Source organism: Haemaphysalis longicornis, unplaced genomic scaffold, assembly GCF_048455015.1.
Source record: "Haemaphysalis longicornis isolate Haplotype H1 unplaced genomic scaffold, Haemaphysalis longicornis Haplotype H1 scaffold_1, whole genome shotgun sequence".
Classification (NCBI taxonomy): domain Eukaryota; kingdom Metazoa; phylum Arthropoda; class Arachnida; order Ixodida; family Ixodidae; genus Haemaphysalis; species Haemaphysalis longicornis.
The window spans coordinates 365,316,972-365,331,601 of record NW_027526203.1 but is presented as its reverse complement, the minus strand read 5'-3'; the positions used below and the strand labels follow the sequence as shown (position 1 = coordinate 365,331,601).

General features: G+C 50.2%; 1 protein-coding gene across 1 annotated transcript in view; it reads left to right on the top strand.

Annotated features, from left to right (window-relative positions):
* LOC144155048 (PH domain leucine-rich repeat-containing protein phosphatase 2-like) overlaps window positions 1-12,753 on the top strand; it is a 56,711-nt gene extending 43,958 nt beyond the window's left edge. Inside the window, exons 10-13 of the mRNA XM_077686264.1 lie at window positions 5,143-5,286; window positions 6,713-6,898; window positions 9,477-9,696; window positions 11,757-12,753. Coding sequence (XP_077542390.1) covers window positions 5,143-5,286; window positions 6,713-6,898; window positions 9,477-9,696; window positions 11,757-12,362 — 1,156 coding nt within the window. The 3' untranslated portion in view covers window positions 12,363-12,753. The remainder of the gene's footprint in view (window positions 1-5,142; window positions 5,287-6,712; window positions 6,899-9,476; window positions 9,697-11,756) is intronic.
* Window positions 12,754-14,630: the final 1,877 nt, after the last annotated feature.

The following is a 14,630-nucleotide window of genomic DNA, read 5'->3' as shown; positions in this document are numbered from 1 at the left end:
CGTAGAGCGCTGTCACAAGTGAGGTGTCGCTTGCCAGCCGCTGCCAATCGGCGAGCACTGCGGCCCACAGCTCGCCCTCAGTGGCTGAATATATGGGGGTCCGGTTCACCTCTACTTTCATGCGACCCCAAACATTCTCGATGACGTTGAGGTCGGCTCCCTTCACGTTGAGGTCGGCTTACTTACACGAAGCTGGCATGCATGCCAGCTTCGCGTAAGTAAGCGCGAAAGGAACAAGGACGAACGAAGTTTGTTGATGAAGTAAAAACACACACAAACGATATATATGCGTGGATCCCGACATCAGTGGCGTGAAACGTATTTCACCATGACCGGCGTTTCGGGCATATTTACTTCCACAAAGAAAAAAAACTTCCCTTAAAGATGACATCCCCACAGACGAAGCGGGCAGTGGCCGCGCATAGCCAGTGTGGTCACGCATCAAAGATTCATCAGCTCACGGTGACAATTCTTGCTTGTGAACGCCAAGATGGCAGAATAGCGGTTCGTATCTGAGGAACGAACGGCGATCTGATATTGATTTCCAGCAACAAATTGCTGCGTATACCTGCGAATGCTACTCACGGCTGCTGGCAACGGCTGCTCGTTTAGCGCCATGTAGCAGACGACGCTCTGCCGCCCGGTGACGCGATGCGCGCGATGAGCTCTGTATTCTCCGGACCCTCACAGCACGCATGCGTGCGGTTTCCGCGCGGCGCCGTTAGGATGCTCTAGTAGTAGCTCGCGCCACGCGCTCCCGTGTTCCCACTAAGTGTGACCGCGATAGTAGACGACGACATAGGCATGTTAAAAAAAGCCACGAAAGATAAGTTAATACTTAAACTTCCCCTACAGTGCGCTTCATAGCAAAGGTCAGAACTTCTGTTATCTTTTATGATAGAAGGAATGTTGTAGACGCGATGTGTTGAGGGGACACTCAAGCGAGTTCGCCAGTGTTATTTGGGACTGCACTGCGCATGCAGTTCAACCCATTTAATCTAACCTTTGGCTATTTAACAGAAGTTTAGAGCAGGAGTCGGCAACTTTTTGAGGCGGAAGGCCGAGTTGCATGAAGCCGACACGGCCGGGGCCGGACGGCAAATAAGGGGAAGGAAGGGGGGGGGGGTGCTTTTTTCGGACCTGTGCAAAGAAAGGAAGATGTTATCTGGCTAAGTGTGAAGATGGGGGACAATGCCAACTGGAAACGATATTTCTTTGTTCCTGTCTAACCCCATTTGAGGTTAAAAGTGCCATGTCAGCGTTCAGGTAGGAACTGACAAGGGTAGGGGGAGGGTTCTGACGTAGTGGCGGAGGCCGCATAATACTGCCGCCAACCCCTTTGTATCTGTAATTGGCGGCCGAATATAAAACACCGTGCGCCACTCGCGGAAACCGCCGAAACTATACGCTATGACGTCACACTGGTTTGCAATGTATTTTCATACTACCTCAGTCATTAAAAATTTAAATTTTCGCCCATTTCATGGTCCATATCGACGTTTGTGTATGCACCCACAGTTTTAATAGGTTAAACATAGTAGCAATTTGTCAAATTTATCGCTGTGGATAGCCAGTCAGTCAGCAAACTTTATTGATGTGAGAGAGGAAGGGGAAAGTGGGGCTAGAGAAGTGAGTGGAGCCCTCTTTCCAGTGCCTCAGTTTCAGCTGCCCCGATCTTCGCTCTTCGGATCAGCTCTCGCTGAGTCTCGAGGGCGGAGTTGGCCAGGGCTGCCTCCCGTGTCTCTATAAAAAAAAATAGTGCGTTGTGTTCATGGGTGTTCTCTGGGGGCGATATAATGGGGCATCCACAGGCTGCGTGGGATATATTTGATACCTCTCCGCATTTCTCGCAGTGTTTGTGGTGTTCGAGAACATAAAAGCAAGCCTAGACTTGTGCATTAACGTGTTTTCCTTAGTGTTTGACTTTCGTAAGTATTTAGGTCTTTGTGTAGTGGGGGGGACTTTTGTCTGCTGATACGAAGCCTAGTGAAGAGTTCTCGGTCAGTTTCGGGAGGTGTAAGATTGTACTAATGCTCTGATTTGGCGCTGTGCGTTAGGAACCTCGCTACCTCATCTATCCCTCGTGACCGGGGCACCAAATGATGGGGTGCTTGTGCGTCAGGGTTGAAGGGAGAATTTTCTGCGCGGACTTGGGGATACTGCCTGCCGCTAGATTTATAATGGCTCTTTTCGAGTCCGTAAGTATATTCGAAGATTTGTCGTTGTGTTCGCCCCACGGCTAGCAGGGAGGCGCTTGTCTCCGCTTCGTACGCGTCCAGGCAGTCTTTAGCTCGCCTAGACTGCTTCTGCTATTGAGTTCCAGTTTACGCTTGTGCTTGCATCCGTATAGACTGTGTTGCTCTTGTGTTGTGAGGTTTTTCTTAGTATTCTGGCATCCCTTCGGTCCTTGTGGAGGATGTGGTGCATGTTCTTGGGTAGGGGACACGGGATCAGGCGTTTGCGTTGAGCTAGGGTAATGTTCGTCATCCGGTCTTGCCTGATTCTTTCTTGTGATGTTCCGATTCGGCGCAAGATGGCTCTTCCTGATGCCTGCCTCAGTGTGTCACAGCGGGCGTCAGCAAATCTACGGGGAGGATGATGGGAGGGAAGCGGCGCCCTAGAGCTCGCGTTTCTCTTTCAAAATGCGGAAACATCAACCGGGTGATCTCAGAATATGACCGACACCCCCTAGACTTTAATCTCGCAGAGTAATCCGACAATGTTTACAACTCGATCACTTGTCCTGAATCTCCATTGTCCATTTAAATACCAAATTTAACTTCGAGCACAAGAGTATCATCAAAGCGGTGAAATATATTCGTTTTACTTTTGTTGTTGCTGCTGCTTCCACAAAAATGGTTTCTCATAACTTCTTCAGAATGCAAGAACATTCATCGAACGTGTGTGTATGCTTTCTTATTCACCTTCACTTATATGTATATACATAACTACTTTTTTTTTCTATGAGGAGCTGGTTGATACGAAGATATATTAACACCGTGCAGCGCGCGAAGTTAATGGGTCACTACTCCATATAGTGTCCATGGATAGTGAGGGTGCAATGGAGAACTGGGACGACGTATCGATCTTGAATTTAAGTCCTCCAACGATTTCCGCGTCGAAGTGCTAAGAATAAGTTATATCGCTAATTTCTTGTCTTCACATAGCAGCCGTGGTGGCGCAGTCGCTAAGGCGTTACACTATATGCACGAATTCACGGTAAAGATTGCCGGCCGCGATTTAGAGACGTCGCGCAGTGTGTCACCTGCAGCCCACCACTGTATGGCACAGCCCAGATGTAACTTCGGATCACCTAAATTTGCTTTAATCATACATGATTCCCACTCAAAACGTCCTAGCTGGCATTTTCGTGCGAAATCGGAATTTGGGGAAAACTACGAGTCTCAATTGAGGCTTTATGCACCGAAGAACCCCAGAGGCGCACGGGCTAATGGACACCATGAGGATTCTCGCATTATTCGCCGTGTCGTGTACGTGTGCATTTGTTGTGCCATGGCCGGTCTGAACGCGCTCGCGAGCTCTCGGCGAGCGCGTCCAGACCGGCCGTGGTTGTGCTTGTGCGTATTTCGCCTCCGTGGGAAATACAGCCGTCGTTGTCCGAACATTGTGTGTATGTATAAGCAGAACGCCGTAGGTGGAACGGGTGTGCGGCGTTGCTTTTTGTGTTAGCTGCCGCCGACGCTCGGAGTCTTGCCTCCACCGTGCGTGGTGATGCTCAGCTTTTCCCCCCAACTTTTTCCTCCCCGTAACTCCCAGGCGCATCCGGTTGAAAAATCAAGTACAGCGACCAGTGAGGCCCGCCTAAAGCAGATGGCGCTTGCGCCGCACTCGCCACTAGCCTTAGCGCACCTGAGAGTTTCGATTTTCGCCGTAAACAGCATCGCTACTAAAATTTGGAAAGCACATAGAAATGCCATAATTGAACATTGCCTACGCAGTCCGAGTTCACGTTAGTTAACGTGGAAATATGATTGACTGATTTATTGTAGGGTTCAACGCGCCGATGCAACGCAGGCGATGCGGCGCGCCGTAGTGGAGGGCTGCGCATTAATTTTGGCCACCTGGGGATCTTTAACGTGCGCCGAAATCTCGTACGCACGGGCGTTTTTGCTTTTCGCCTCCATCAGTTAACGTGGAAATCTGGGTCCGTTAGTTCATGATTACTTGAATAAACAAACCGGTAAAAGAACGCTTCACAGAGAGGAGAAACAGAAAACACAGTGCTGTAAACGCAGTGACTGGCTTATATTTAGGTTCATCACTGTGGCCAGCTCATACAGTAGCAGATGGTGTGCCCGTTTCCATGTTCGCGTTCGTATATAGTTAAGGATAGCAGCATATATTTTCCCGTCGCCTGGTGCCTGGCTCTGCGGCCTCCGTCCAGTATGCGCACAAGAGCACGGAAGTCGCAGGCTCGTGCCAGAGACATGCAGCGCCGTGGAAGAGGTGTGAGCCGCACTGTGAGGCTGATTGGGGACGCCCCCCCAACGAGCTGGCGCACGTTTCTCTTGTTCTTTTCATGCAGCGTCTGCAGGCGCGTTCCCACCGAAACGACCGTACGGCGTGCCGTAATAGCTCTTTTTTCTACGTTGTGTGAACCTTCCTTGCGGAGTGGCACTTTCCCCCGCGAGGATAAGAAAGAAGGAACAAAAAGAAAACCGCTGAAACCCGGAACTGCTAATGTCACGCTGGCATTATTATCCAGCGGGCAAAAAACGGCCTCATAGTTCTTGACGACTGCGAACGTACAGCAGGCGATCCTCATGACCGGCATCTCGCTAGACAGCTGCGACGGCCTTCCTGAATTGCCTCTCACGCTCCATGTTTAACGAAGCGAACTGTCGACACTTCCTAAAGTGCGAGCCAGGCACCCCCGCGCCGCTGCATAAGAACAAATCCGAGATTGAGTCGTTATGGGTACTCCTCCTCCTCCTCGCATCGCCCTGGAGATTTTGCGGAGCGCAGTCATTATTTAAAGCCGGCGAAGGAAGCTCGCTGTGGCGATGTCACCGCGGCGTCGTCTGAACGGTTTTTATTTTGCTTACTTCTTCGTAGACATTGTATTGGCCTAACGAGTCACATTATACACAGCTGTGCGCTTGTTGTTGTTATTTGTTTCAGTTCCAGAAGGAATGTGTCCGTAGTGGACACGAAATTCTCTGGGCGCCTGGCGCCGCCCTTCAAATCCAACGGGCCTGGTCAGAGCTGCTTGGAAAGCCCCTTCTGGACGACCGGTTTCTCGGAAAGCCTCAAAGGGCCTGCCAGGTGAGCGACAACAACAAGTATGGGGCATTCCAACTAAGTGTGGCTACTTCGCTATTTTTAAATGGCTGGACCATACAGCGGCATGCTGATCCAAGCAGCAGATCTACACAAGGCCGCAATGTATACGGTTAATCCTCGTGTGCGCCGCTGATTTTTTTTTTTTTTTTTTTGCGTTTAATGGTAGTCATTTTTTATATAAGGTGCATATCTTGCCGAACCAGCTGGTAGGTATTCTGCATCGTTTTTGACTGCATTGCGTAGCCCCCTCCCCCCCCCCCCCCCCCTTTCTTTTGAAGCCCCTTCAGAACCCGTTACAACGGCACTTCTGCCTAATTCAAACAGCGTGAACACGACGTATATATAGACACGACCTTTCTAAACTACTAACACCGGTATCATGGTTCGTACATTTCAACAATGTTCAGCGCAAAGAAAATCTTGAGATATTTTTGAGGAAGAACATATACGTACATAAACAAGCATTACGCCGTCCTTCAAATTAAACTTTTAATACAAATTCTGGGTTAAAAAACAGCAGCGTGGAGAGGTTAAATTAAAGCAGAACAAAAATGGCTGCGCCTACCACGGACTATCGTGCAAAAGTAGCTTACAGTACTCCTGCCCTATAAAGCGTTGACCAATACACCACTGGGGGTGTATACGTGCTGCTCAGTGGGTGTGTCACGCTTTGCTAGGCTTCAGAGTACGCAAACAGGATTCAGAATAAGGGTGCAAATTTCTTGTGGTTCACTCTCCTATACCTGCACTGTAATTGACTGATTCATTGGTTGCTTGGTTCATTAATAAACGGATTGCTGGAGCATGCGGACACACGTCGTCAGTCCCTACCGACCGACCACGCATTTTACGCGGGCAAGCTTCATACAAACCTTCATTCACACAACCTCCATACAAGCCCACAGAGACATCATGAAGCGCCGAGTTAGGCGCGCTTGAGATACCGCAACGAACACAGCGGGGCGCTTCGGGATTACTGAGGCTAGAGCCACTAAATAAGCTTGACGCCAACTGAGGCGTACGGTGACCTTACCGAACACTCGTGCATATATATATATATATATATATATATATATATATATGTGTGTGTGTGTGTGTGTGTGTGTGTGTGTGTGTGTGTGTGTGGTGTGTGTGTTAGTTCCCCCCCCCCCCCGGCTCTTCGTATATTTCTTTTATCGTTGTTCAAAGAAGCTAAGTTTTGTAATTATTGATCAGTAACGCCAATTAATTTTGCGACTATTGTAGCGTGCGTTGTAACATGATTTTAGCTGTTTTCTTTATTGTTTAATTACGAAGTATCGCGCTACCGTGCTCTAGTATGTGCGGATAAATTCGTATGCAAGTGCCAGGGCTCGGCCCGATATCTCCACGGCGCATGCTACTTGTGTACACGTGCGCACCCTTGCAGGCTCTACATCAACCAGTGCACCCAGCCGAGCGGCCACACCGAGGTCTTGGCGGCAATCCTGGAGAGCCCCCAGCGGCAGCTGCTGGCCACCGCCAAGGCGGCCGTCGCCCAGCTCGTGCGCCAGGAGCGCCGATCGGCCGACACCTCGGCCATATTCCTGCAGAGCATCATTCTCGCCACCTACAGGTCCGAACCTCCCCACGCAACGCGTGCCTAGCACACTCATCTCCCAAGTGCCCTGCTTTTCCGGCGCATAGGGGGCGGCATTAGAAGGACCTCATCTTGAAGGAGGCGTGACGTCTCTCCGGATGTCACGAGTACGAGGGTGAAATACTGTTCAGCTAGCTGTGAATGAAATGGCGTGGCCGTTAAGATTTAGGACCTTCAGGGAATGTACGTTCACCCTTAAAGCTGTGAAGAAGGTACGTGCGCGCAAACAACCCGCCGACAAGGATCGCACAACTTTCCACCTTGCTTTGTCCTAGAATAGCTACCGTTTTTTAAATGCCGCGCCTCCGCAAGATGGCGCCACGGGTCCCGCGACCGAGAGAAGACGCAGTGAAACATCCCCCTCGCGAGGGGCACGATCAAATGCAGAGCATTTCCGGGGGCGCACGGCGTTAAGTAGTTTGCGTTACGTTAATGTTGTTGCACTTGTGGCAACTGCTGACGAGAGAGCGCTCGTCAACAGTAATTTGAATGAGTCAACGATATAAAGCGCGTTCGGAGCGTCCCATTCTGTGTCGGCTTTGTGGCGCAGTGGGTAGAGCACCATGTACATTGCGTTCCGCCCGCAGGGTCGAGGGATCGAAACCGGGCGCCGGATAGTACTTTTTTTTTATATAGTAGGGAGGGGTGCGGTGCGGACTACGGACGTCAACGCGGGTGACATCGTGAGTTACTGAAATGCTCTGCATTCAAAACAGCGGAAGGCTTACAATATAACCCACTCCACGTGAACTGTGTGCAGTAGGAAGGAACGTAGCCAGGGGGGAGGGGGAAGAGAGAGGGAGGTTTGGAAGGTTCCAAACCTTCCTTTTTTTTTTCAGACAGCGCGTAAGCGAGTGCTAGTGTTCCTTGGCAAAACTTACCCCTTCTAATAAACTCATAACCCCCACTCCACCGTAAACAATTTCGCTGGAAGTAGGGCAAGAACACCGAAAAGTTCCTTATCAGGAGAGAAGTGAGACAAGGAGACAGTATGTCTCCAAAATTGCCTGCAGCCTGTCTGGAAGGGGTATTCAGGAAACTTTATTGCGGGAGCAGGGATACGAATAACGAAAATATCTGAGCCACTTGAGATTTGCAGACGGAATTTCTTACTCAGTGAATCAGGAAAACACATGCAAAAATGCTTCATGAGCTGCACTCAGCAACTTTCTCTAAAAGGATTAAAGGTAAGTATAAAGAAATCGACTGCAATGTTAAACAGACACTCAGAAACATTCACTTTTAGCCTGGGTAATGAAATATTTTCAGAGGTGAATGAATATAACTAACTTGAACAAGTCGTCAGTGCTGATACCAGCCACGAGAAAGTAATTCAGTGCAGAATTAGTATGGGCTGGGGGTGATGGGCAAGCACGCTCAAATAATAAACAAGAAGCTACTCCTGTCCCTGAAAAGAAAGACACAAAACCAATGCAAATTGCCGGGGATGACCTATGAGGCAGGAACTTGGCGCCTTACTTTGAAGGAAAACTTAGGTCAGCTCAGCGAGCTACGGAGGGTGATAGGAGTGACAGCTGGGATAGGAAACATGCGTCTTGAATCAGGAGGCGTCATAGCTCAAATTAGTATGAAAAAGTGGGTTTGGGCTGGGCATGTAATGTGAGTAGTGACTACCAGTGGAACGCCAGGGTAATGGAGTGGCTACAGAGGGGCAGGACTAGAAGGAAGGGCAACTAACTCACTTGAAGGATGAACTAAGAGCATTCAGGAGCAAGAAATGGACTAGGGCATCGCAAGACCGGAATGGCTGAAGAGATATAGGAGAGACCTTCATCCTTCTAGAGCAGATAAATTTTATGGTGGTGGTGGTGATGATGATGATGATGATGATGATGATGTGTCTCGAAATGCGACATTTCCAGATATGGAGAGAAAAATAAACGTTTAATGAAAACGAGGAAGTTTGCTAGATATGGCCTGTCATTAGCATATGGTCACATTTCACAGACAAAACACATTGTACACATATACTAGTTACTGCCGATATACAATAGAGGTGTCATACTCCCGAGTCCGCACTTCTAATGGTACCGTTTTCAAGACAAAACGAATCCTGCGCTGGTTCTTCCTTTTTTAAAAGTAGCAACCTAAAAATATATATATTTTTCATAACGGGCCGATTCAAACGAATTTCCTGAAAATTAGAAATAACAAAATGTAACGCATCTGTAAAACGAGAAATAAGATTTCGAGCATTATTAGAGTTGCCTAGCGAAAGCTAAAGTCAAATGGCTACCCCCCTCCCCCTTTTGTGCGTGCGTGCGCGCGTGTGTGCGTGCGCGTGTATGCGTGTGTGTGCGTGCGCGTGCGCGTGCGCGTGTGCGTGTGTGTGTGTGTGCGTGCGCGTGCGCGTGTCCATGTCTGTGTGTGCGTGTGTGCGTGCGTGCGTGCGTGTGTGTGTGTGTGTGTGTGTGCGTGTGTGTGTGCGCGCTTGCGTGCGTGCGTGCGTGCGTGTGTGTGTGTGTGTGCGTGCGTGTGTGCGTGTGTGTTGCGGGCGCACGGCAACGAATGTTGGGGCGCTGTTCTTCTGCAGGGCGCTGGGCAGCAAGGCGTGTTGCCACCAGCTGAACATCCTGCTGTGCCACTTGGCGCCCGCTGACGTAAGCACAGACTCCGCCTACCTGATGACGGTCGCGCAGTGCGGTGGAGCCACCTGCCTGCTGGCCCACGCCGACCGGCAGACGACCGTTCTCTTCGACGCCCACGGCCAGGGCACGCGCTGCGTTGCCGACGATTGGGACGCTGCGGTTCAGGCAAGCTGCTTTTAAAGACGATAGTCTTTCTTGCGCTACTTAAACCCAGAAATTTTGGTCTGTCTGTCTGTCTGTGACTCGATTCAGCCACCCGGCCAAAGTAAAACAATGCCTGCGCAATAGTCTTATATAGTCACAGCTAAATGTGCCCGTCTAAGTCCGGTGTAATGTTCATACTTGCCAATATTGTTGAAAAACAACAAGACATTACGCATATATAAGACAACAAATTAATACAGAAGTGATATTTGCAGCGTTCTTTTATAAAAAAATCGTACATGTTTGATTTTGGCGAGATTAAATACTTCATCAACTGAAGAAAAAAATATCACTCCGCCGTCGCCTGCTGTCGCCCGCGCCATATAGCTTCTGGCGGGATTAGAAAAAATCAAGTGGCAAGAGTTACGAAAGGTTCCACTAGATAGGTTCCACGTTCTGCTTAGAACGCACGTGGACTAGGGAAACGCGGTTCTATAAACGTTGAAGTAGGGCGCCTCGATTCACACGCGTCTTCGCCGTACGGCAGCGTTGGCATCGAGACACCCGGTTTGGAGCAGTGGAACGCGGGAAATTTAAAATGATTTAAGCAAACCTTTGGCGTCTTTACCTTAGGAGGAGCGCGACGCAAGAGGAACAACATGTGAGGTCAGCGGGAAAGCGAAGGGAGGAATTTACTTAACACAAGTCGATAAAGACTATCGTCTTTTCTCGACATTTGCAACGAAAGGAGCAGATACGCGGCCAATTTTTTTAATAGCTACCGAAACTCACGCTGAGCCTTCGATAAATGAGTGGCTATTTCTTGACCAGTTATCACGAGTGCCTGATGCATCGTGCCAATTTTCGCAGGGCCCGCAGTAAAGTGTCGCTTCATATAGGAAAAGCCAGGAATAAAAATAATTGTAAAGGGCGCATCAATGGCCCCTTTTTTATTTAAAAACTAATTGGCTGGCCAATTAGTTTTTTATTTAAAAACTAATTGGCTGGATACAAAATATGCCGCAGGTGTCCTGCGACTTTGACCGCGCGATTACAATAATTTTTCCCGGCTTTTTTTATTACGCCGCTACCCTAGATGCCTTCTTTGTGTGGGGATCGGTGACTTGACGCGTGATAAAAATGGCTGATGATAACTCAAGCAGGGAGGTGACGCTTACGCAAATTGCATTAATGAACAGAGGCAGCAACGAGTACGTAGGGGATCTTTTCTGGAAAATGCTGCGCACCACACCACCCCGATGTGTAAAACGACGCCGCTACTCATGCAGGCGGCAAAATCAGTGCAACGTGCCTATTACGCCGCTGCACACGACATCTCATCGGCGGGATGCGGGAGATCACGAGGGAAAAGTTTCTTAATAATACCAAAGGGAGTGAATTGCTTTTTGAAGCCTGGGCGGGTTGTTTGAGGACAAAAACGCTTATCCGCGAGCCGGTACAAGAAGAACTGTGCGCAGGTTGCGGCAGGGAGCCAGAAACCGTGCGGCGTATTGTAACGGAGTGCAAAGGTATCCGTCCAGTCCTCAGTAAAGAAGACATCCAGCCTCCGGAAGCCCTTGACTTTAAGGTTAACGGAAAAGTGAATTTGACAGTAGTAGAGGTTAGTAAAAGAAGGTTAGAATGTTGGTGGGGAAAGAGCAGAGAACAACTGGGAAAACATCGAACATAGACAAAAATTCCATAAAGGTTTTTTTTATTGTACAGTGGCGTTACAACTAAGGTCGCTGTGCAACGCCGCCCCTTTACAAAGGGGAAGCCGCTAAGCATCATCATCATCATCATCACTGATTAGCACGGCTGAGGGCAGCTGCGGACATCTGGTACCCACAAAAAATGGCTCGATGGGCCTAGTAACGCTACCGCGTTAGTAATCCAAGTGCTTTGCTGTTCACCTTTGCCTAGCACTTTGCTTTCTGATTATCACATTTCAAAAAATAATTTCTATGGAATTGCGAGTGGTAGGCAGCGCTAGTGTGAAGGGCAGGGGAATTTCTATGAAAACGCGAGTGGTAAGCAGCGCTACTGTGAAAGGCAGGAGCTTCAGCGTGCGTCTTTTGCAGGAGGGATTCCAGTCTCATGCCAGCTCTTCCTGGCCGTCGACGGCGCGTGGGCCGCCCCCGTGCGAGCTGCCGTCCCCCAGCATCCGGCACGTGACGCTTCGACCCGACGACCGGCTCGTGGTGCTGTCGACGGCGGCGCTGGGCGACGCCCTGGCACCGGAAGCCGCGGTGGCCGAGGCCCTGGACGCCCCCAACCCAATGGCGGCTGCTAAGCGGCTCAACCAGGCGGTCGCCTCGCTCGTCAGCGACGGCGGCACTTGCGTCATCGCCATTGGCCTGCAGACTGCGGCTTCCGCTGCGGGCGCCGCAGGTCCCGGTAAGAGTGTCCACTTCCGCATCACCACTGACATCGACGACGAGCAGGCGGACGAAGCCGAGGCCTACAAGGCCTGGGAGTACATGCTTGCCCAGAACCACAAGATGCTCTTCAACCGAGAGCTCGAAACGCTGCACCGAACTCTGGCCAAAGGCAAAGCCCGCCACGCTGCCAGCCTCGCACCCGACGGCGCCGCCGTAGCCTCGTCCGGCACCGCCAGGCTGGGTTCCAAGAAGAAGCGCTACTGCTATGGACAAACCGACGAGCCGCTGCCGTCCAGTGTCGCGTAGCGCGCCTGCTCCTCCCAGACGGCGACGGAGGCTGTAAAACTTAGGATGACTGGAAGAACGAAGCCCCTGAGGACATACATGCGTTCGCGCAGCATATCGTCAGCCTTGCCGACCAACCATCGCACGGCAAGGTGCAAACGGTGATCCTTCATCAGTGGTGGCCGCCGTGCAGCTGTGCATAGCATATACCGCTTCAGATACTCCCAAAGACTTGTTCTACCGCAACTCGCGTCAAAATATACATGCACCTTGTTTAACGGCAGTATAGACGGCCATAACGACGATTTGCATGCATGTTATGTTACGAAATGAGTCTACAAAGTCGGTGGACTATAGCGCAATATACCGACAAACGTTCGGAACACAGAAATAAAGTTCAGTTTTCTTTCTGCGTATTCGTTTGTGCATTTCTGATGCGTGGAATACGTATAAATGTGGAGAGCAAGAATATACACGTACATACGTATTGTTACCAGAACAAAAATTACACCATCTTCCCGTGGGGAACCCTGATGAGGATGCGAAGCATCATGGGGGTTCCGTGTGGTTCCATTGTGTTGCCGTTATGTTGAGTGATCTGGTGTTTAGTAGCGCCAGAGGGAATTCCGCGTCCGGGTGTAAACCGGTGGCAAAGGCACGCAAATATACTGTTGTGTGAAGGTGAGTAGGCGGTGGTTCTCGAGGCGCCGAAACTCGTCCATCTCATGTTATTGTCGATGTTGTCGTCTCTGTGGTAGAATAGGTAGTCTCCGTCAGCGTTGGTGAGGTAAAGGTTGTTGACGTTGGTGCACCGGCTGAGAGCAACGTACACGCCCTCCTCTTCGCACCTTTGTCTTCTTCTCCTTCTTCATCAGCGGTTCCCCTACGGGAAGATGACGACGGTGGTTGAACGCGAAGCTATCTCGTGATGGATTCTTTGGTTGGCCAATCCCTAGGGGCATCCTGCAACAATCATCATCAGCGGTGCCTGGCCAGGCATGCGCAGTGGGGGTGCGGACGGCGGACAACAACGACAAGGGAGGGAGGGACACAGCCCCGAGCATGAGAAGCTCCACATCTAGAAAAAATCTGTTTACAAGGCAACTGAATTGACTGACCTACCCGTGAACATTGGCGACTAGGAGGGTGCGCGGAGGAAGTTTTGCTCTAAATGAGCGCGCAGGCCCGAGCGAAGTGCACGGAGTAGACTGGGGAGAGAAGAGAAGGAAAAACCTCACAGCCGATTTTCGAGCATGCCTGTTGCCACACATGCTTCGGCTCACGAGGACAAACGAACGAAAAACGCATATCAACAACCTTTGATTTTCATTAACACGCCTTTCCACAGATGTAAAAAAAAAAAATGGCACAGCTTGCACAAGGCTGGAGAAACAGCAGAGCTAGCGGCTCCTCTCCCTTCGTCGGAGACCAGGCTGCTGCATCATCATCATCATCAACAGCCCACTAGGTCCGCTGCTGGACGAAGGCCTAGCTCCCCCGTCGACCTCCAACCGCTCCTGCGTGTCCATTCTTTGCCTCCGCATTTCCTCATTTCGCCCCTCCATCGAGTAATCGGCCTTCCTCTTTTTCTAGACACGCCTTTCGGTGTCCACTCTGTCACCCTGATAGTTTACCGATTGCAATTTCGCCTAATTACATGGCCATCCAAGTCCCCACTTGGGGTGCGCAATGCAGGTCTATTGTCAGCGCCCCAGAAACATTTCTTTTAACAGCGAAACTGTTTAGCAAATCGTAATCTTTCGTGCCCGCAGTTAAAAATACCGAGAAATTGCCGAGCGCGCGCACGTGAGCATGGGCCTCGCAGCGACCGCCCGGCAGTTAACAAAAACAAGAAAATGCCTAGCGCTCGTGTGTGCGTGCCTCGCGGCGACCGTCCAGAGTCACCGCCGCACGTTAGTCAAGCTAAGCATACCCACTTAGGGAGATCGGCAAAGGTTGGCAAAAAAAAAGCTCCAGCGATCGGCGTAATTGTGGCAACACTTACTCGGAACGAGAAAGACACGTCATGCGTACGCCCGCCAAGGTGATGTCCACTGATTATCCCTTCCAAAAAAAACTGAAAGAAGCTCCAACTTATAGCAAAAATGATGGAGTAAAGGTCGTTTGGCAGCGAAGAAGAAGCAAATCGGCTGCAATTGTGGACTTAAACCTACGTGGATGGTCGTGAAGGTTGCGTACAGCTTCGCTGGTCTTACGCGTTAGTGTGAGCTCCCTCGGCATTTTTTTTTTCTTTAACTACGACCTTCTACTCTAATTTGTTCTCTGATC